Here is a 22,868-nt window from a genome sequence, read left to right as displayed (position 1 = left end):
CATCCTATCAAATAATTCAAAAAAATCTTTGTTTGATTCTCCAGCCTGAACATTGCTGATCGATCCGAGGTTGGACATCAGCGGGAAATGGGTGCTCCTCCCATTCAAGCGGAATTGAGTGGACCTCCCACTGGGTATTAGGGACAACAGCCAATTAAATGCCTCTCCCCCCCCCCCCCCCCCCCCCCCCCCCCCCCCCCCCCCCCCCCCCCCCCCCCCCCCCCCCCCCCCAGGCTCATCCCATTACAGACAGCAGCCTTCCCCCAAGAACGGCTGATCCAATCAGAGAGCCAGCAGTGGGACAGCGCCACCTGGAGCGATGGCCACTGTGAGGAGGTCGTCCGGGGCCCCAAAATCTACTGTATTTCACCCAGCCTCGGAGCGGCTGGTATGTTCACATCCACTGCATGTATATATGTTAATATTGGCCGGTTCCTGTAAATACGCTCACATATGTCATCCAAACATAAAAAAAAGGGGAGATGTCATGATATGCGGACACACACATAATGATATACAGACAAGCAGCTAATGGACACAGAGAACAGGACATGACCAATAAGCAGGCAGGACACTCAGGGGTGGGATCTGACTATAAAAGACACGAGGCACTCACACTCCGCCTCTTCCCACTGATGAACATCTAGAGAGTCAGTCAAGGGTGTTGTTACAATCTCACACCTCCACCACGTGGCTAAGAGCTAGTCTGGTTCAGTCAGACAGAGTAACCACACTTCAGTTAGTAGAGAGTCGAACCACAGAGAACTGTGCTAACTGTGCTACTTGTTCAATAACCCTGATTGAACTAACTTCAAGGTCTGGAGTATCTTTCTGATCTAAGCTGCATCCAGTTGCAGCCAGTGTTACACCAGTGTACCTAACACGACACCGCCCACGGGCGGGAACGGACCATGTAATTGAGGCATACAAGATGATCAGAGGATTAGATAGGATGGACAGTGAGAGCCTTTTTCTCGGATGGTGAATGCTAGCATGAGGGGACATAGCTTTAAATTGAGGGGAGATAGATATAGGACAGATGTCAGAGGTAGATTCTTTACTCAGAGAGTGGTAAGGGCGTGGAATGCCCTGCCTACAACAGTAGTGGACTCGCCAACATTCAACACATTTAAATGGCCATTGGATAAACATATGGATGATAAGGGAATAGTGTAGATGGGCTTTAGATTGGTTTCAGAGGTCGGCACAACATCGAGGGCCGAAGGGCCTGTACTGCGCTTTAATGTTCTAATGTCTAAAAAAAAAGGCCAATCGGCCGTCACAGGACAGGAAACTCAACAAAATCCTCTTCATTCATATTGAGGCGAACTCTCATAAGTTCATAAGACACAGGAGCAGAATTAGGCCATTCGGCCCATCGGGTCTGCTCCGCCATTCTATCATGGCTGATATGTTCCTCATCTGCTACCTACAATGTTACAGACCAAGAGCTGGATTGCAAAATCAGCCAGAGCATCTCCTCCCTGGAACACACGACCTCAGGGTGGGAGTCGGCAATTTAGCCTCCTGAGCCTAACACCCTCAATGTGATCATGGCTGATCCCATCCTGGCCTCAACTGCACCGTCCTCCCCGTTCTCCATAACCCTTCAACCCATTACCAATTAAACATCTGTCTAATTCCTCCTTAAATGTACTCACTGTCCCAGCATCCACCGCACTCTGGGGTAGCGAATCCCACAGACTCACAACCCTTTGGGAGAAGTAGGTTTTCCTCCAATCTGGTTTAAATTTTCTACCTTTTATTCTAAGATTATGACCTCTCGTTATTGAATGCCCCACAAGAGGAAGCATCAGCTCCACGTCTACTTTATCCAGACCGTTTATCATCTTGTACACCTCAATGAGATCTCCCCTCATTCTTCTAAACTCTAGAGAGTATCGGCCAAAACTGTTCAATCTCTCCTCAAACGACAAACTCCTCATCTCTGGAATCAATATACTGAACCTCCTCTGAACTGCCTCCAAAGCCACTACATCCTTCCTCAAATAAGGGGACTGAAACTGTGCCCAATACTCCAGCTGCAGTCTTACCAATGCCCTGTATAGTTGCAGCAACACTTCCTTACCATTATACTCAATTCCTCACACACTAATCAAGCAACATCATTTACACAGCCTCGTCAATGTATTCAAACATCCTAAGGCACTTCATTTTGATTTGATTTGATTTATTATTGTCACATGTATTAGTATACAGTGAAAAGTATTGTTTCTTGCATGCTGTACAAACAATGCATACCGTACATAGGGAAGGAAGGAGAGACTGGAGAATATAATGTTACAGTTATAGCAAGGTGTAGAGAAAAGATCAACTTAGTACAAGAATATCAACTTAATATTCATAGGAGTGATGATCAAACTAAATCTGACATTGAGCTGCATGAGGCGATATTGAGACTGGGGATGTAAATACTGCCAAATAGGTGGATTCTCAGGTGCATCTTGAACACGGAGAGAGAGGTAGAAGGTTTAAGGGAAAGCATTCCAGAGCTTAGGGTATTAGCAGTTGAAGGCACAGTTGCTGAGGTTGGAACAATTGAAAATCGGGGATGTGCAAGAGTTCAGTTTTGGGGGAAGTGCGGGGATCTCAATAGGGTTGCGGGGCTGGAGGTTGGGGAGGGCGGGGGGAGAACAATCATGGAGGGTTTTGAATGCGAGGGTGAGAATTTTAAGAGTGAGGTGTTACCGGACTGGGAACCAACGTAGGTCAGCAAGCAAAGGGGTGAGGGGTGGATATGTCCGGGTATGAGTAGGGCACAGGTGGCAGAGGTAATGGAGCTCAAAGGAAAATAGGTTTGCTACTCAGGGAAGTCAGGGTTACATCAATATCCAAGACAATAATTGGCAGTCAGCCTTACTTCCCCTCCCCAATCTGACTTTGACCACTTCGTAAATAAGTAAAGCCTCTTAACTTGTTCTTTCTTAGCCAGCCCATGCTAAGGGAAAGAGACAAACAATATTGCAACTGCAATAAAGAACGTTTATCGAAATACAACTCACCTACCCCTGTAGTGTGATCTCCTTTCGGGCCTGTGAAGGATGTGGGTGTTGTACCCGTTCTTCTGTACCAGTTGCCTTTGTCATCATGATCCTGCAGAAATCCGCAATTATCCCCATCAAAACTGCACTTTCCTGGGGTAGGTAGCCAGGAACCTGGAGAAAGAAAAATAATCTCTTCAAAAGACTTCAGCTTCGAGGTTGGGTTGGAGAATCTGGGATTGTTGTCCTTGGAGTGTAGGAGATTGTGGAACGGTGGCCCTGTGGGTTAGCACTGTTGTTCCACAGCTCCAGGATCCCGGGTTCGATTCCCGGCTTGGGTCACTGTCTGTGCGGAGTCTGCACGTTCTCCCCGTGTCTGCGTGGGTTTCCTCCGGGTGCTCCGGTTTCCTCCCACAGTCCAAAGATGTGCAGGTTAGGTGGATTGACCATGATAAATTGCCCTTAGTGACCCAAAAAAGGTTAGGAGGGGTTATTGGGTTGTAGGGAGAGGGTGGGGGTGTGGGCTTGAGTAGGGTGGCCTTTACTAGGGCCGGTGCAGAATCGATGGGCCGAATGGCTTCCTTTCATACAGTAAATTCTATGATTTGATAGAACTGAACAACATTATGCAAGGTTTGAATAAAGTAGACACAGAAAAGGTGTTCCCATCCACTAAGGACCAGGGGGTACACAGATTACAGGTTTTGGCCAAGAGATGTGGGGGGTGGGGAGTGGAACCTTTTTTTATACAGAGAGTGGCAATGACCTGGAACTCGCTGCCCATGAGGCGGCGGCGGCGGCGGGGGGGGGGGGGGGGGGGGGGGGGGGGGGGGCACTGCCAATGTGCGCAGGTGGCACTACCAAGCTGGCTGGAGCACTGCCCGGGTGCCAGAGTGGCATCGCAAGGGTGCCCGGGTGATATTACCATGGTTCAGGACCCTAGGGGGGCCATGCCCATGAAAGGGGGGTGGGGGGGGGGGATCTCCCTGCCGAGAAACACAGGCTAATGAACACGTACCGAATTGAATAAGGGGCCTGAATGGGGAATGCGCGGTCAAGGTCACAAACAGCACCGGTTTGTACAATGGGGAGCTTTGCTCGCCGGAACTGCCCAGCATAGCGAGAGATCGGGATGCCATTTTTAAATCCTGATCTCCGAGGCCGCCTGAAACAATCTGCGACCTTCCACCCAACCCGAACACAATATGTGAGGGTCCCCCCCCCCCCCAGCTTCCCCGGCCCAATCGCACGCGGGCAGAAAGATGCCAGCTTGGCACCTTGGCAGTACCCATGCCAGCTGGCACTGCCAGGATGGCACCCAGATGGCACTGTCTGGGCACCCAGATGGCACTGTCTGGGCACCCAGGTGGCACTGCCAGGATGGCACCCAGATGGCACTGTCTGGGCACCCAGGTGGCACCAGCAGTGCCAGGTGGCACCACCCTACCCAAAGGGAATGCATCTGAGGGCCTCCGATCCCCTTGGAGACCCCCCTCGAATGCCCTTCCGTCTGGTCCCCATTTGTGGCTCGTGGGTAAAATGCCCCTCCCCACTTGGGAACAAAGGAACAGGAGATCATCCAATGAGATCATGGCAGACCCTCATCTCAACTCCATCTGTCTTCCACCTGGCCCTTGACAGATTTTTGCAAACTTATCTGAAATCTAAAATGAACAACGTTTTGTGGAAGAGAAATCTACTACTCTCTGCTTGTACAAATGTATCCTAACTGTACTCCTGAGAGACCTACGCCGAAACCTACCACACCCCGCAGAGCCAGTTATCGAGCAGTGGATGTGGTGGTCTGTTCAAATCCCCGCTGACTTACAACCAGCTCTGCAGTGTGTCCAGTTTCGGTCACCTTATTTGAGGAAGGATGTGGTGGCATTGGAGGCAGTTCAGAGGAGGTTCACCAGATTGATTCCGGGGATGAAAGGGTTGACGTTTGAGGAGAGATTAAACAGTTTGGCCTTATACTCGGTGGAGTTTAGAAGGATGAGAGGGGATCTGATCGAGGTGTATAAAATACTAAAAGGGATTGATAAAGTAAACGTAGACCAAATGCTGCCCCTTGTGGGACAATCTAGAACGAGAGGTCACGGATATAGGTTGAGAGGCGGTAGATATAGAACTGAGATGAGGAGGAACTGCTTCTCGTAGAGGCTGGTGAATTTGTGGAACTCGCTGCCCCATAGTGCGGTGGAATCTGAGTCATTAAATAGTTTCTAGAAGGAGATAGACACATTTCTGATTTTAAAAATGGTTTAAAGGACATGGAACAGGTGGGGAGGTGAATTTGAGGCCAGGAAGACATCAGCCATGATCTGATTGAATAGCGGAGCAGCTCGAAGAACTGAATTGCCGACTTTTGCTCCTAATTCCTAAATTCAGATTTGTGGATTCAGCTAAAAATAGCCACGTAATTAATGGATCCTCTGCGGTTGTCCATTGGTGATGTTCTGGATATTTTGTCGGCATAACCATGGCAACAATGAAAGGCATCTTGCTGGCAATGTTCACTATTTATAACACGAAGGATGAATAAATATTTATGCTTTTTTTTTTCATACTTAACCCTTCAGCACAGTGCGTACCTCCAGGGATCCGACAGTCTCCTAGGCTCACTGTGATGTCATCCAATGCTACTTTCCCACAGTTCCAGAAATTCTTACAAACGCTGACAAAAACTATCTGGGAAATAAACGGAAGAAAATTGTTCCTTCAGTAATTTCGGTAACATTTGCAAGCATTTTTCTTTCCGAGATAGAATCAGTATTGCACTCCCTCCTATAGCTCCACAAATACTTGAGATTCCTTTTCGTCAATGAGATGTAAATTGACAGGCAGAGCAGAACACTTCTGCGACCGAATCTTATTTTAACCATTGTTAGGGTACAGTGAGAGCTGTATTCCAACTGATTTTAAACAGCATCAGAAGACAGGAACAGAAGGAGGCCTCTCAATCTGTGCACCATTCATTTCTTTGACGGGGGAGGTGAATTTTACCCTCATTTACCCACCTTGTTTCTCTAACACCTGCAGAACAAAAAACAATCTTACTTTTGAAATTTCCAATCGCTTCACACCATCCAGGACAAAGTAGCCTGCTTCATTAGCACCTCACCCACCATCTTCAACATTCACCCCCTCCACCAGCGATGCACAGTGGCAGCCGTGTGTACCATTTACAAGATGCACTGCAGGAACTCACCAAGGCTCCTTCCGCAGCACCTTCCAAACCTGTTACCTCTGCCATCTGGAAGAACAAGAGCAGCAGATACATGGGGGGGGGCATCACCACCTGCAAGTTCCCCTCCAAGTCACTCACCATCCTGACTTGGAAATTTATCGCTGTTCCTTCACTGTCCTTGGGTCAAAACATCGGAACTCCCTCCCTAACAGCATTGTGGATATTCATACACTACGGGCGGGATTCTCTGATCCTGAGGCTAAGTGTTGACACCCTCGTAAACGCCGTTGCGTTTCCCGTCGGCGTCAACATGGCCTCAGGATCAGCAATTCTGGCCCCTACTGGAGGCCAGCACGGCACTGGAGCGACCCACACCGCTCCAGCTGCCGATCCCGGCATCAACTGGGCGCCGTGAGGTCCGCGCATGCGCAGTGACTCCCTTCTCCGCGCCGGCCCCGACGTAACATGGCGCAGGGCCACCGGGGCCGGCGCGGAAGAAAGGAGGCCCCCAGCCAGAGAGGCCGGCCTGCCGATTGGTGGACCCCGATTGCGGGCCAGGCCACAGCGGAAGCCCCCCCCCGGGGTCGGAACCCCCCCCCCCCCCCACAGACTGCCCCCGGACCCTTCAACGCCAAGATCCCGCCGGGTAAGACCAGGTTAAAACGGCGCCGGCGGGTCTCGGGTTTTTTGTTACGGCCCCTCGGCCCATCCCCGGCAAAGAGTCTCCGGGGGAGGGGCCCGTGGTGCGGCCCCAACCGGCGACGCGTGAAGCATGCCGGCGCCAATGCTGGCGATTCTCTGCTCTGCGGAAAATCGCGTCCCGCCGTCGGGGCGGGCGGCGTGGTGCGATTCGCGCCGATCCTCCGGCCCAACCCCGGGCTGAGAGAATCCCGCCCCACAGGGACTGCAGCGGTTCAAGAAGGCAGCTCACCACCGCCTTCTCAAGGGCAATTTGGGATGGCCAATGAATGCTGGCCTAGCCAGCAATACCCACATCCCGTGAAGTTAAATTTGTAAAAATAATCGATCCCCAGCACCTTCAGACGCCCTCCAGCCTGCTGTGTTTCTGACATCGCTCCTGACTGGCCCAGCTCCAATTTGAAGGTCTTGTCCCCATGTCCTGAACTCCCCCCACCAGAGGAAACAGTTCCTTCTATTCACCCAATCAAGACATTTCACCACCTTAACCAACATCACTGAAACTTTGAGCTCAAGTAGATCGCTCTGTAATCTTCTAAATTTAGCAGATAAGCTGGAGATTCAACCAATGGTTCAGTGCTAAGTCACATTGCATTTGTATAGCGCCTTTCAGGACCTCAGGATGTAGCTAAGCGCTTCACAAGAATGACGCCCTTATGAAGGGTAGTAACGTGTTGTCATGTTGGCAACGTGACCGCTACGTTTCACGCAGAAAACTCCCAGAAATACCAATGGAATAAAGGACCGATTAACTTGTTTTTTAATTATATTGTTTAAGGAATAAATATTGCCGAGTAACACCCTGCTCCTCCTCACACACTGCCACGGGACGCGCTACATCCCTCTCAGTGTCATCTGAAAGACAGAGGGCGGAATTCTCTGATCATGGGGCCATGTCCCCACGCCCGCGAGAAACGGGTGCAAATCACTCTGGACTTTCCCCACGAAAGGGGGCTAGCAGGGCCCCGGAGTACTTCTCGCAACTCCAGCTACCGATACGGGGCACTGGCCGCGCAACATGGCGGACCCACACCGCGGCCAGCCCCGACAATACAGCCCCCCCCCCCCCCCCCCCCAGATCGAGCGTGCCCGCCGATCGGTGGCACCTGATCACGAACCTGGTTGTCCTGGAGTGCCCCCCCCCCATCACCTGTGACGGATCCCCCCCCCCCCCCACTCCATACCAGGGCGGCCACGGACTAGGTCCGCAGCCGCCAGTCCGAGCTCCTGCTGGGTGGAACCATGAGTGAACCACGCCGGCGGGAACCCGGCCAGTTGTCAGCGGAGAATCGCCGCGGGGGCCTCTTTCAATGGCCCCCGATCGGCACTGCGTCGATCGCGGGTCTGACGCCCCATTCTCCGCCCCGTGCCGAGGGCGATTTCGGCGGGGAGCCTCGGAGAATCCCGCCCAAAAGCCCCAAAATTCCCTTCGGAATCCTTAGCTCAGCGGGGAGCTCTTTCGCCTCTGAATCAGAAATTTGTGGGTTGAAATCCCACTCCAGACACCCAAGTATAAACTCCAGACAGATACTCCCAGTGCAGTGCCAAGGGAGTGCCTCACTTTCACAGGATCGGCTCTCAGATGTGACAAACCCGACCCCCGTCAACTCCCACAGGGAAATGTAAAACAGCCCCACTCCCACTCTTGCAAAGAAGAATATGGCAGGGCAGCTTTCCCTCGCGGTCTAACTTAACATTTTCCCCCTCAAAATGTGCAGATTAGGTGGATCGGCCGTGCGAAATTGACCCTTCGTGTCCAAAAGACTAGGTGGGGTTCCTGGGTTACCGGGATAGGGTGGAGGCGTGGGCTTAGATAGGATGCTCTTTCCAAGGGCTGGTGCAGACTCGATGGGCTGAATGGCCTCCTTCTGCACTGTAAATCCTATGATTCTATGAAAAACGCATTATCTGTTCATTATCATTTTGTTTTAGTAGTGGTTTTCTGTGTGTGCATGTTGGCTGCTGTGTTTAATACACTCCAACATTGACGAGACTTCAAAAAATACTTCACTGGATGCAAAACAGCTGCGGGGCATTCTGAAGGAGGAAATGTGAAAGCAGATTTTTATTAAACCGGACTGAAGTATCCGACTGGATCATATGTGCCCGGGTCACAGGAGTGTGGTTTGGAGTTCCGACATTCTGACTCAGACGTGAGAGAGCTATCATTCAACCAGAGCGGACAATCGGCGCTCCATGTGGTGCGGTGTTGAGTGAGGGGAGTGAGGAAATTTCCATGTTTGGTTGGCAGGGATGGAGGTTGCACTGTTAGAACGGGCCTGGGGAAAGGCAGGGTTAACATCAGGGGCTGGTTTAGTACAGTTTGCTAAATGGCTGGATTTGCAATGCACAACAGTGCCAGCAGTGCGGGTTCAATTCCCGTACCGGCCTCCCCGAACAGGCGCCGGAATGTGGTGACTAGGGGCTTTTCACAGTAACTTAATTGAAGCCTACTTGTGACAATACGCTATTATTATTATATTATCAGCTCTCTCACCAGTGGCCAGTGATGCCCAGTGGAAAAGCCTTTCTCAATTGAGGACAAGAATGGAACGGACTGTGAAATTCTCACCCAGTCAATCAATGCTGAACGATAATTTTAACCTAACTCACTGTTGCACATTCGTCAAAAGATATATATTTGGTTTACTTCAGGGCAATGCAGAGATGAGGTTAGTTTCCAAGTGTGCAACACGTTTATTTGGAGTGTTTAAAAAAATATCTCCGCACTCAAAGAATGTCTGCACCCATGCTTACCCCAGCTCAGCTTCTCAGGGCTTCTTGTGTGTCTGTTTACTTTAGCTCTGAGTCATCACCCAGGCTTAACCACTCAAGCACAGTAAGCATGGATCTGTTACCAGACTAACATAATCGAACACAGAGCGATTCAACTATTGAACGCTAATCTCGCCATCTTGGCAGCCCACGGGGTCAATGGAATTTGGATTTCAGACCGGCCCAAGATCACTCATTGACTTTAAATGGAGAATAGATTGTGGCGAGCTGCAAAACCAATAGTGTACCCAACTGCTGAGGGATAGGTTTAAATCACCCTCGTGGGGCATGGTCATGTTTCTCCCTCTCTAGGGCAGCACGGTGGCGCGGTGGGTTAGCACTGTGGCCTCACGGCGCTGAGGTCCCAGGTTCGATCCCGGCTCTGGGTCACTGTCCGTGTGGAGTTTGCACATTCTCCCCGCGTCTGCGTGGGTTTGACCCCCACAACCCAAGGATGTGCAGTGCAGGTAAATTGGCCACGCTAAATTAACCTTTAATTGGAAAAAAATCAATTGGGCATTCTAAATTTAAAAAAAAAATGTTTTCTCCCTCTCTTAGTCCAATTTCACTGAGCTATCAGATTCAGCAATTACTTCAGTAATTAGTGGGCAGCACGGTAGCACAGTGGTTAACACTGTTGCTTCACAGCTCCAGAGATCCCAGGTTCGATTCCCGGCTTGGGTCACTGTCTGTGCGGAGTCTGCACATCCTCCCCGTGTCTGTGTGGGTTTCCTCCGGGTGCTCCGGTTTCCTCCCACAGTCCAAAGATGTGCAGGTTAGGAGGATTGGCCATGCTAAATTGCCCTTAGTGTCCAAAAAGGTTAGATGGGGATGCGGAGATAGGGTGGGGGTGTGGGCTTGGGTAGGGTGCTCTTTCCAAGGGCCGGTGCAGACTCGATGGGCCGAATGGCCTCCTTCTGCACTGTAAATCCTACGATCTATGATACTTTATGTTAGTTTCTGTCATTGTTTAAACGTTATGTTAAAGTTGGTGAAAGTAGTTTCCATACATAAATGAATGAAGCTGATGTGGCGATGCACACATTTAATTTGCTCAGATATTAAACCTTTGATTGAGTCTGAACCCACGGAAAATCTAATTAATGTCTAAAAGAGTGGCTTGTGCAGTAAAATTGTCAACTGCTCAATGTGTTTGATGGTTTAATTTAAACAGATATGCTGGAGTGTTGACAACCATGTTCACAACAGACTGGAGATTCTGCCTGTGTATAAAATCTTGGCACAGTCTTATGTTTTCTGGAACAGAACGAACAAACTGCATTCACTGTCAATCCAGCAGCAAATAATTGCAAAACCTCTAATGAGAACAAATCTGCCCAAAATCTAAAAAAAAAAACATGCTTAAAAAACACAGGAAAAAATGAATTCATGAAAAATATTTTCAATGTATAGTTACTGGGAAGTGGTTTTTATGAATATTACCTCCCACACAGCCAATCTAATGATGCTTTTGATGTTACTGTATTTACATAACTGTGGGTACAATATTTTAAACAATCTTAAATACTTTTTGGTTGTAAATGGCCTCACATGCACAGTTTCTGACTATAAAAGAAAGATTTGCATTTATATAACGCCCAGGACTTTCCAGAGCACTTCAAGGCCAGTGTAGCACTTTTTGAAGTGTGACCACTGTTGCAATGTAGCAGATGTAGCAGCCAATTGGAGCACAACAGGACTCCACAAACAGCAACGTGATAATGACCAGATAATCTCCCACTTTGGTGATAGTCCCCTCCCACCCAGGCTTTGCCTTCTTCCAGACCCTTCCATCAGGCAGAAGGTACAGAAGTCTGAAGAGCCGCACATCCAGACATAGGAACAGCTTCTTCCCCACAGCTACCAGACTCCTCAACGACTCCCCCTCGGACTGATCTGTTCCCTGTAAGAACACTATTCACGAAGCACTATGCTGCTCTTGCTCATGTATTGTTTGGCCCCTTGTTCCGCACTGTAACCAATCACTATTTGTTGATGTACTATTCGTCGATGTACTCTGTCGATTATTCATTTTGTCTACTGTGTACATAATGTGCACGTTCCCTTGGCCGCAGAAAAATGCTGTTCACTGTAATTTTGGTACATGTGAAAATAAATCAATCAGTCAATACTGGTTAAAGGATAAATATTGGACAGAACTCCTCTGCACGTCTATGAAGAAGCACCAAGGGAACTTTGACACCCACCCAAGGGGGAGACAGGGCATTAATGTCTTAGACAAAAGGCGACACCTCCGGCCGTGCAGCACTCCCTCGGCGCTGCATTAGAAGTTTCAGTCTGGGTTTTGTCTCCACTCAAGTCTCTGGAGTGTGACCTGAACCCACAACATTCTGACTCTGAGCTGCTACCCACCGAGTAACATCTTACACTGAAGTGTAGCTCACTGACACAATCTACTGAATGAATGGAGACTGGTGAACAACAGGTTAGCAGAAAAAACTATCACATCTGGCTAGTTGAGGTCCAAGTGAACAGCATGGTGACTTTGTCCTGGATGGTGTCGAGCTTCTTGAGCTGAGGAATATAGAAAGTCAGAGAGATCTGGGCGTGCAGGTCCACAGATCTTTGAAGGTGGCAACACAAGTGGACAAGGTAGTCAAGAAAGCAGACGGAATGTTTGCCTTCATTGGACGGGGCATCGAGTATAAAAACTGGCAAGTCATGCTACAGTTGTATAGAACCTTGGTACGGCCGCACATGGGATATTGCGCACAATTCTGGTCGCCACACTACCAGAAGGATGTGGAGGCTTTGGAGAGGGTGCAGAGGAGGTTTACCAGGATGTTGCCTGGTCTGGAGGGTGTCACCTATGCGGAAATAGACTCGGACTGTTTTCAATAGAACAACAAAGGTTGAGGAGTGACCTGATAAGAGGTCTACACGATTATGAAGGGCATGGATAGAGTGGATGGGCAGGCACTCTTTCCCAGGGTGGAGGGGTCAGTCACCAGGGGACATCGGTTTAAGGTCCATCGGGCAAAGTTTAGAGGAGATGTGTGAGGCAGGTTTTTTACGCAGAGGGTGGTGAGGGCCTGGAATGCATTGCCGGGGGAGGGTGTGGAAGCAGATACATTAACGGCGTTCAAAAGGCATCTTGACAAACACATGGATAGGTTGGGTATAGAGGGATACGGCACAAGGAAGGGCTGAGGGTTTTGGCCAAGGTTGGTATCATGACCGGTATAGGCTTGGAGGGCCGAAGGGCCTGTTCCTGCGGTGTATTGTTCTTTGTTTGCTTTGTTCCTTGAGTGTTGTTGGAGACTCACTCATCCAAGCAAGTGGAGAGTATTCCATCACACTCCTGACTTGTGCCTTTTGTAGATGGTGGTCAGACTGTATTTGGGAGGTGGGGGGGGTTATTTGCAAAGTCCAGAAATAAAAGCAACATACGGTGGATGCTGGAAATTTGAGATAAAAACAGAGAGTGCTGAAAAAAACATGAAACTTTAACTCGGTTTCTCTCTCCACAGATGCCCTACTGAATATAAAACAGAAAGTTCTGGAAGTACGGTCAAATCCATGCCCTTCTTTTGCATTTTCCAGCAGAAAGAGATAATGAGGAGTAGGAACCCCGATTAATATTCTCCACCCCACAGCCCGGTGGTCCCTAGCCCCATTACCTTGGTGGGCTCCTGCCTGTGATAGTTCACTTCAGCTTGCATCCACATTCCTGTGTGGGATTTGGGGATGGACCAGATCTTTTCTTGCACACGATCCTCTTCGTCGGAGATGTAGACGGCGAGCGCATCCTCAGTGACAAAATGATTCTGGGCATAAAAGAACTGCAAGCAGTACTGGAGATTGGCGAGTAGAAGAGGGCCGGACAGGTGAGAGACATACTCCTGCTGGTATCCAAACCTCGTGTTGGAAATTAGAAAGCCTCCTGTGAAAAGCCCAAGAGAGAGAGAATATCTGGGATTGAAATGAAACTTTAAATGCAAATTGACATAATTCCCGGAGACAATTTGAAGGGATCGACTCCGAATCTGGAGATCGTCAGAAACATGAATTTGATTTAAGTGGTACAGGGTTGAATAGAAACAGGCCATCGGCCCAAGCATCTATGTTAGTGTGCATGCTTCTAAACAGCCTCCTCGCACATCTCCAACTTCCTCTATCGCCACGGATCCCTGCCAAGCGGTTTTCAGGTTGGTAGCACCTCCATTACTGCCACTCTCGCTGTCTATTACGACCCCCCCCACCATCTCCCCAGCAGTCCCTGCCGTGAAGCCCCCCCCCCCCACCTCCCTCCATCCCATGCTCCGGGACTTCTAATCCGGGGACAGGTGGTATCAAATTGGACACAATTCCCGCTCGTGCTGCTGGGACTGCCGAGGTGCCAGCCAATCCGCGTTGGCTGGGAGCTCTCCGAGGTGGGACTACCTGCCGATTGAAGGCAGAAATCTTGCTCCCAACCAATTAATAAATGGCTGTGGAGCTGCCAGCCTTTGCGGGAATGTGTTCCCTGCTGAGCATTTGGATAAATGTTTCTGGAACATACCTCTCCATTCACCTGAGGAAGGAGCTCCGAAAGCTCGTGTTTGAAACAAACCTGTTGGACTTTAACCTGGTGTTGTAAGACTTCTTACTGAGCATTTGGATGAGGAGGGAGGAAATCCCACCACCGGTCAAACATTTCCCCATTCCTCCAATTTCTTTCACCCTCGTGTCCAGCTTCATCTTTCTTGCACCTACGCTATTCACCTGGACCACTCCCTGTGGTAGTGAGTCCCATATTCTCATCACTCTCTGGGTAAAGAGGTTTCTCATGAATCCCCTATTGGATTTAATAGTGACTTTATATTGATGCCCTTTAGTTGTGGAGTTCAAATAATTGTTCAAACTGGGTCAAGTTGTTGAAGAATGACATTGGTGTGAAAAAGTGAATCGGACTAAACAGGTCACCATAGAAACAGGTCACCATAGAATTCCTCGCTGCAATTTCCAAATTTGGGTTGAATAAATAAAAATATTAACCTGCTAAATCTCCTCTTTCTTCTGGTCGGTGTAGATATGGAGCAACAATTGGACGTTCATGCGGTTAAGTCAGATAATAGTGTCAGGAATAATGGTGTGCACTGCGGTGATGCCTCCTTTGTATTTGTGAATTGGACGGCGAGTGGCTCGATGTTCCACTATCTGTTCCGGGTGACCACATTCGCAAACCAGAGAGGGGGGGGTTTAATTCTCCATTTGTTTCCCACGCTTGCCCTGATTTTGTGAGGATGCGGTTCTGGGTTGTCGGCTGTGAGCTTTGTGGAACATGGAAGATCGGGGTCTTCTGTGTTGGGTCTTTCACAAAGTGCTCGTGATTTCTGGAGGAACCCACTCAGCTTTCTAAACATCAGCAGGGTTGAATTTGCCTTGTCTACGGATAATCACGTGGGTACGAATGTGCCTGGGTGACATTAATGAATGAATGAATGGGCACAATTCTAACCTATCAGACCAGGCGGAAATGCCGCGGGATTGGGTATATAGAACATAAGAAATAGGAATAGGAGTAGGCCATTCGGCCCCACTAGCTTGCTCCTCCATTCGAGAAAATCATGGATGGTCTGATCTTGGCTTGAACCCCACTTTTCTGCCTGTTCCTTATAATCCTTTGACTCCCTTGTCAATCAAACATCTGTCTATCTCAACCTTGAATACATTGAATGACCCCGCCTCCAGCACTCTCGGCAGTAGAGAATGCTAAAGACCCCCTGAGAGAAGACATTCCTCCTCGCCATCTTAAACGGGAGATCCCTTATTCGGAAACCATGTCTCCTGGTTCCGCATTCCCCCATCTGGTTAAACGCTCCCTCAGTATCCACTCTATCAAGACATAGAACATAGAACATACAGGGCAGAAGGTGGCCATTCGGCCCATCGAGTCTGCACCGACCCACTCAAGCCCTCACTTCCACCCTATCCCCGTAACCCAATAACCCCTCCTAACCTTTTTGGACACTTCGGGCAATTTATCATGGCCAATCCAACTAACCCGCATATCTTTGGACTGTGGGAGGAAACCGGAGCACCCGGAGGAAACCCACGCAGACACGGGGAGAACGTGCAGACTCCGCACAGACAGTGACCCAGCGGGGAATCGAACCTGGGACCCTGGCGCTGTGAAGCCACAGTGCTAACCACTGTGCTACCGTGCTGCCCTTCACATGTTTCAACGAGATCACCTCTAAACTCTGGAGTGGAGGACCAACCTGTTCATCTTCACCTCATGCAATTATCCCAGGAATCAGCCTAGAGAACATTCTCTGAACTGCTTCGAATCCAAGTATAGTCTTCCTGAGGTAAGGAGGCCAGTCTTACATCGCACTCAATACTGACTTCAAATGAGTCGGGGCAGAAAGTGAAAGCAGTGTTGCCCCCATCCCATCAGTGTCCTGGGTGAACAGGTTAGATTAAAATGTCCTCGGGTAGTTATATCTTAAAGCCAGGTCAATTCACCATCTTTCCAATGCTTTTCGTACAGAAGCTGGGCGGCACGGTAGCTCAGTGGTTAGCACTGCTGCCTCACAGCGCCAGGGACCCCGGGTTCAATTCCGGCCTCGGGTGACTGCCTGTGTGGAGTTTGCACTCTTTCCCCGTGTCTGTGTGGGTTTCCTCCGGCTTCCTCCTACAGTCCAACGATATGCGGGTTAGGTGGACTGGCCATGCTAAATTGTCCCTTAGTGTCCAAAGATATGCAGGTTAGGTGGACTGGCCACGATAAATTGTCCCTGAGTGTCCAAAGCTTAGGTGGGGCTATGGGGTTAGGGCGGGGGAGTGGGCGTAGGTGGGGTGCTTTTTCAGAGGGTCAGTACAGACTCAAAGGGCCGAAAGGCATTCTCCTGCTTCCCCCTCAAATGCCTCTGCACTATTTTCTTCCGCCGCCCCTTGTGATAGTGAGTTCCACATTCTCACCACTCCCTGGCAAACAGACTATTTGATGGGAAGTTAATGATCCATCTACAATAAGCTGCTTGAGGCATAGTCTCGGAGTTAGCATGGGAATCACAATTTACTTCTCACAAAAGCTATGTCTCCTCGCTAGAATCCCAATTTTCTGGCTCGATTTCCAACTTCATTAATTCCCAAATCCTCACCTAATCCCAGCTGCCTAAACAGGTTACATTTACTGAAGTTTGATAGTCTGGGGGGGGGGAATTTCCGATCATAAGTCGCAAGCATTAAACTGATAGCAAGTCACACAGAAGTATTACCAGATGGATTTCGGATCACAAAAACACATCTGCCTCTCTGAGATAAACAATGAAAAAAACAATCTCGGCTGTTGGACGCGTCGCAACGGTGAGGAGGACAGCAGGAATTCCCGGAACGCACGGTGGAAGCGGAGACGATTATCAGGTTTTGAAAGAAAATGAGATGGGGGAGCTTTCGGGAAATAAACCTGCACAGGGATAAAGCAGGGAAATGGAACTGGAGTATATTCAAGTGAGCTGCCATGGGCGTGATGGGCTGAGTGGCCTCTTTTGTGCTGTAATGAATCCTTAGGCTGGATTCTACGCCGAGGGCAAGCGCCGCCCGTGTCACAGCGTAAATGTTGGGGGAAAGCCCCTCTTGGTCAGTTTTTTTAAAAATATTTTTTAAAATTAATTTAGATTACCCAATTATGTTTTCCAATTAAGGGGCAATTTAGTGTGGCCAATCCACCTACTCTGCACATTTTTGGGTTGTGGGGGCGAAACCCACGCAGACACGGGGAGAATGTGCAAACTCCACACGGACAGTGACCCGGAGCCGGGATTGAACCTGGGACCTCAGCGCCGTGAGGCGGTTGTGCTAACCACTAGGCCACCGTGCTGCCCTTCCTCTTGGTCAGTTAAACCCACTTCAATCCTTTGGCTAACGGGCTAATTATTATAAGGTGAGACTTCCCTCCCTCTCCAGGGGGAGGCCCCATCTAATTGGGTTGTCAGCCAATCAGAGGGCGGCAGCGCTGCTGTACCGGCAGCACCACAGGGTGCGGTGGCCAGTGCCGGTACTGCAGGAGGCGACATATTGGGCGCAGGCCTCTCGAATTGCCCATTAAATGTGAGTGGCAGTGGGGTAAGGCCTTGTCGGGAATTAATGTCCAGTTGAAGGGCCCAAATTGAGCCACAATGGCTCACATGACGCCACCCCTGCCACTCGTAGAATTATGAGGGGGGCGGGGGAGCATGTTGCTCAACTTTATGAGTATACCCACACATTTCCCGCTGGTAACTGGCCTGTAAAATCCAGCATGGCGGGCTGAAATAGTCAGATTAGCTGTATGCCCCACCGCCTGGGCCGAAAGTGGGAGGTGACGATGCAGGACCCCGGGGGCGACACTCTCCCAGCTGGTTAATGAGCCGTCGTCCAATTGGGGGGTTGGCAGCTCCCCCCCTTCCCCCCCCCCCCCCCCCACCACCACCCCAAGGAGCTGTCAGACCAATCAGAAGGTTGATAGCCCCGCAGCCATGGCAACGACACCACCAAAGGTGGTCACCGCTGAAGCTACTATTGAAAGGTGGTCATGAGGCGCAGGTCGCTATTCGGGAGGAAGCCAGGGGCACGCAGGGAGGCTCCTGGTGATGGGTGAGGGTGGAGCCGAGGTGCACTGTCAGCGCCCTCACCATGAGCCATCAAGAAAGAAGCCACCCCCCCCCTCATCCCAACTCACTGAGGATACACATGTTGGTCTCCCCACATGGCAGGCGACCCTGCTGATGAGGGACAAATGCCCACGGGGGCGGGAGTACATCGAGCTCCCCTCCTGATGCCTTCCCCCCCAGACTGTCAACCCTCCCTCTTCCCAGCCCATTGCCAATGGGCCAGGAAATCGCAGCCTTATGATTCTGAATGGAAGCCAGGGGGACAGAACAAAGGAATAGTAGGATATGCTGTCATGATGCGTCGAATGCAGGTTGAGCGAGGATCATGGAAGAGTAGAACCAGCATGGAGCAGCTGGGCCATAGGCCTGTTTCTGTGCTGCACATTCTACACACCACCCACTGGTAGCATCTTCACACTAGGGTGTGATCTTCCAGGCACACTGTGCCGGAAAGGCAGCTCACCGTGGCGGAGCGTGGCAAAGTGAAAGCCGGGAGACCCCCCCTCCCCCTGCTTCCAGGGTCTACCCAGCCCACAACGCCTGGCGGGATTCAACGCAATCGAGATATTGCAAGAGGAATCCCGCCCACAGTGGGCGGGATCAGTTTTTGGCAAATCTGCATATTAGAGCGAGGCAGTAAGGCTCACTGTATTGTGCAGATTCCCTGAGGTACCTGAGGCTCTGGGATTTAATCCCTGCACCTCGGTGACCTCTGGGGAGCGCCATTTGCTATTGGTCCTCACAAACGGGGACCAGATTGAATGGCACCCATGGGGGGGTCGGTCCTCCCGATCCTCCCCTCCAAGGGGATCAGTGGCCCCCAGCTGCATGCCCTTTGGGTGGGGTGGTGCCCTGGCACTGACAGATGGCAGGGGCACTGCCAGGGTGCCAAGCTGGCATCTTTTACAGGTGCGTGATTGGGTAGGCATTGCCTGGCATGGGGGGAGGGGGGACCCTTCCATAGCGGGTTCAGGTTGGGGGGGTGGGAGGGGACGTTGGAGATTTTAGTTGTGGGCCTCGGTGATCGGGACGAATTTAAAAATGTCGTCCTGATCGCTCGCTACATTGGGGAACTCCGGTGAGCGGGGCTCCCCATTGTAAACAAACGGGGCTATGTGAAGGCTCGGCCGCCTGTTCCCCGTTTAGGCCCCTTATTAAAAGCGAATCAAGTTGAATAGCCATGTGTTTCTCGGCACGGCGAGTGTCGGGAAACAGGCGGCTAAACCCGCTCGCTCGGTGACTTTTGTTCCCCTTTGGGAAGATCCCGTCCAGAGGCTCTATTTAATTTTGTCATTTTCTCAGCTGCTTTGAAAATCACCTGCTCCAGGCACCACTCAAACCAGTCATTAGATGCCGGGGCAAAGATTGACTTATCAAAGATTATCATAGAATTTACAGTGCAGAAAGAGGCCATTCGGCCCATCGAGTCTGCACCGGCTCCTGGAAAGAGCACCCAACCCAAGGTCAGCACCTCCACCCCATCCCCATAACCCAGTAACCCCACCCAACACTAAGGGCAATTTTGGACACGAAGGGCAATTTATCATGGCCAATCCACCTAACTTGTATGCTGACTATTTTCCCCCTCAGCAAGAACTACTTTATGTTGCACCTTTAATGCCATCACAAGATCCTGCTCAGGAACATTATCACACCGAATTTGACCCTCGGCCACATGTGGAGGTTTTAGGATAACTGACTAAAAGCGGTAGGATTTAAGGAACATTTTAAAAGGAGGAAAGAGAGACGGCGAGGTTTAAGGATGGACGTCCAGGGCTTGGGGCCCAGGCAGCTGAAGGTACGGCCAAGAGCAGAGTAACGAGAGCTGGAAACTCACAAGAGCTCAGAGCTGGTGGCGATGTCAGAGAGCTGGGAGGGTGGGGTGTGAAGCTGGAGGCCATGTCAGAGAGCTGGGAGGGTGGGGTGTGAAGCTGGAGGCCATGTCAGAGAGCTGGGAGGGTGGGGTGTGAAGCTGGAGGCCATGTCAGAGAGCTGGGAGGGTGGGGTGTGAAGCTGGAGGCCATGTCAGAGAGCTGGGAGGGTGGGTTATGAAGCTGGAGGCCATGTCAGAGAGCTGGGAGGGTGGGTTGTGAAGCTGGAGGCGATGTCAGAGAGCTGGGAGGGTGGGTTGTGAAGCTGGAGGCCATGTCAGAGAGCTGGGAGGGTGGGTTGTGAAGCTGGAGGCCATGTCAGAGAGCTGGGAGGGTGGGTTGTGAAGCTGGAGGCGATGTCTGAGAAAGGCAAGGAGTCAGACGGTGCATTTGGAAAGAAGGTCGAGAGTTTCAAATTCTAGGCGTTACCGGACCTGGAGGCAATGTCAGTCAACAAGGGTGATGGGGGATAAGGGCTTGGTGTATGTTAGGATTTAGGTAGCAAATTTGAGGATGGGCTGAAGCTTACAGTGGGGCGGGGGGGGAGATTGGAATTGTTACGGCTATGAGGATATAATAATGACAATCTTTATTGTCACAAGCAGGCTTACAATGAATTACGCTGCAATGAAGTTACAGTGAAAAGCCCCTAGTCGCCACATTCCGGCGCCTGTTCGGGTACACAGAGGGAGAATTCAGAATGTCCAATTCACCTGACAAGCACGTCTTTCGGGACTTGTGGGAGGAAACCGGAGCACCCGGAGGAAACCCACGCAGGCGAAGGGGGGAACGTGCAGACTCCGCACAGACAGTGACCCAAGCCGGGAATCGAACCTGGGACCCTGGCACTGTGAGGCAACTGTGCTAACCACTATGCTACCGTACCGCCACCCGGTTTATTTTTCTTCAATTAAGGGGCAATTTAGTGCGGCCGATCAACCTGCCCTGCACATATATTTATTGTCCAACGATAAGATCCTAAACCTGCCATGTAGGAAATTGAGGTCACAAACGTATGCCTTATCTGTCTGTGGCACAGCATCTTGGAACGGCAGGCAATAAACTCTCCTCTTCACCGCCTGGGAAAGGGAATCTGACAGATCGTGTGCCTGGGGTGAAAAGCAAGTGGTCCTCCCTCAACTTAAAATGGGGAAACTAAACATATCAACTCCATTGCCGTAATGTGAAACGAGACAACAACGTCCTGCATTGATACGGCACCTTTCTCAATGTCTCAAAGTGCTTTACAGTCAATGAATCACAGCCACTGTGCAGGGTTTCCGCGTTCCGGCCGTCTAGTTTTTTCCGACCGGTATGGCTGAAGTGATTCGCACGTGAAGCGAGGGCAAATGAAGTGATGGGCGAGCCGATTGCTCACAACATTGAGTGTGAGAGCCGTGCGTTCCCTCTGTGTCCAATCAAGTATAAATATTTATTTTGATTTGACCATTTGAATGTTATGATAGATCTATTAATATATGAGTGATTGACCATTTTCCATAATGTGAAATATGCAGTGTGTGTTAAATGTATTCAAGGGTCAGAGTTAGTGAACAGGCCAGATTTAAAACTTAGGGCCCAGAAGACGAGGGAGGGCCACTCCCCCCCCCCCCCCCCCCCTCACTGGCCTAGGCTGCCCATCACTGCTCTAAGGTGCGATATGGGCCCATAGCCTTCTGACTCTGAGCTGAGAATGCTACCCAGGGCGATCATTAGCATAGCTGCATGACCTTCCAGATGATTCAGCAACATTTCAGCCCCACGTTGGGCGCCGTTTTTTTGCTGCGCCGTGGCTTAGTTGGTTAAAGTGCCTATCTAGTAAACAGGAGATCCTGGGTTCGAATCCCAGCGGTGCCTGCTATTTAAGGGGCTGGTTTAGCACACTGGGCTAAATCGCTGGCTTTTAAAGCAGGCCAAGGCAGGCCAGCAGCATGGTTCAATTCCCGTACCAGCCTCCCCGAACAGGTGCCGGAATGCAACGACTAGGGGCTTTTCACAGTAACTTCATTGAAGCCTACTCATGACAATAAGCGATTTTCATTTCATTTCGGGCTCTTTTCCTAAAACTAGCATAACAGCTGGGCCGTATCCCAACCCATTCCCCCCCAGTTTTTTCGTAAGATCCCCCCCCCCTCCAACTTCCACATGCACAATTGTTCTGAGTTGGATTAAGTGAGTATGCTAGCTATTAATGCTCACTGTGCTTGATTATTTACGGAAAACTGTGCCCTATATAATGGTGCAACAACACTTTAGTTAATATGTTATGTGTTTCCAGTGTACCCACAAAGAAATCACCAATTATCTTTCTTTTATAAAGACCACATCCTTGACAAGCTTCTGTCATGTTGAACATCATATTATTTTAATCCTAATGACTGCAGCCCTTCCCTGGACACCTAAAGAATAAGATGGCCACCACATGATTTACCACACAGATGCAACTTCATTCTTACCTTCTCCGCTTGTGTGGTCTCCAAATCGGAACGCATTGGCTTTTCGAACCAGTCTCGTCCACTTGGTGCCATCATTATGGTTTTGGGAATAATTGCAGAGGCCCTCGTCGAAGTCACAATTCGCCACAGATGGGTCAAAGACGAGTTCTTTATTTCAACAAAGACAGAAAATGCCGTTTCTTACCGGGCGATTGTGAGAGTAATGCAGGATGGGGTGACTGGGATGGGCAACATTGGAACGTCACTCAGACATAGCTAAACCTGCCACCAAGACT

At 50.2% G+C, this 22,868-nt stretch overlaps 1 protein-coding gene and 1 non-coding gene across 3 annotated transcripts in view; one reads left to right on the top strand and one right to left on the bottom strand.

The window, feature by feature from the left end:
* Positions 1 to 22,868, bottom strand: part of mamdc2a (MAM domain containing 2a) — a 125,155-nt gene that overhangs the window by 23,415 nt on the left and 78,872 nt on the right. For both annotated transcript variants that reach the window (XM_038804093.1, XM_038804094.1), the window contains exons 8-11: positions 22,594 to 22,740; positions 13,308 to 13,570; positions 5,597 to 5,693; positions 3,024 to 3,176 (exon numbers count right to left, since the gene is read on the bottom strand). In XM_038804093.1, coding sequence (XP_038660021.1) covers positions 3,024 to 3,176; positions 5,597 to 5,693; positions 13,308 to 13,570; positions 22,594 to 22,740 — 660 coding nt within the window. The remainder of the gene's footprint in view (positions 1 to 3,023; positions 3,177 to 5,596; positions 5,694 to 13,307; positions 13,571 to 22,593; positions 22,741 to 22,868) is intronic.
* Positions 21,921 to 21,994, top strand: trnat-agu. Its single transcript has one exon. It is a non-coding gene; the product is annotated as a tRNA-Thr (tRNA).

Source organism: Scyliorhinus canicula, chromosome 8 (assembly GCF_902713615.1).
Source record: "Scyliorhinus canicula chromosome 8, sScyCan1.1, whole genome shotgun sequence".
NCBI lineage: Eukaryota > Metazoa > Chordata > Chondrichthyes > Carcharhiniformes > Scyliorhinidae > Scyliorhinus > Scyliorhinus canicula.
The sequence above is the reverse complement of the archived record's forward strand: the minus strand, read 5'-3'. Positions and strand labels throughout refer to the sequence as shown.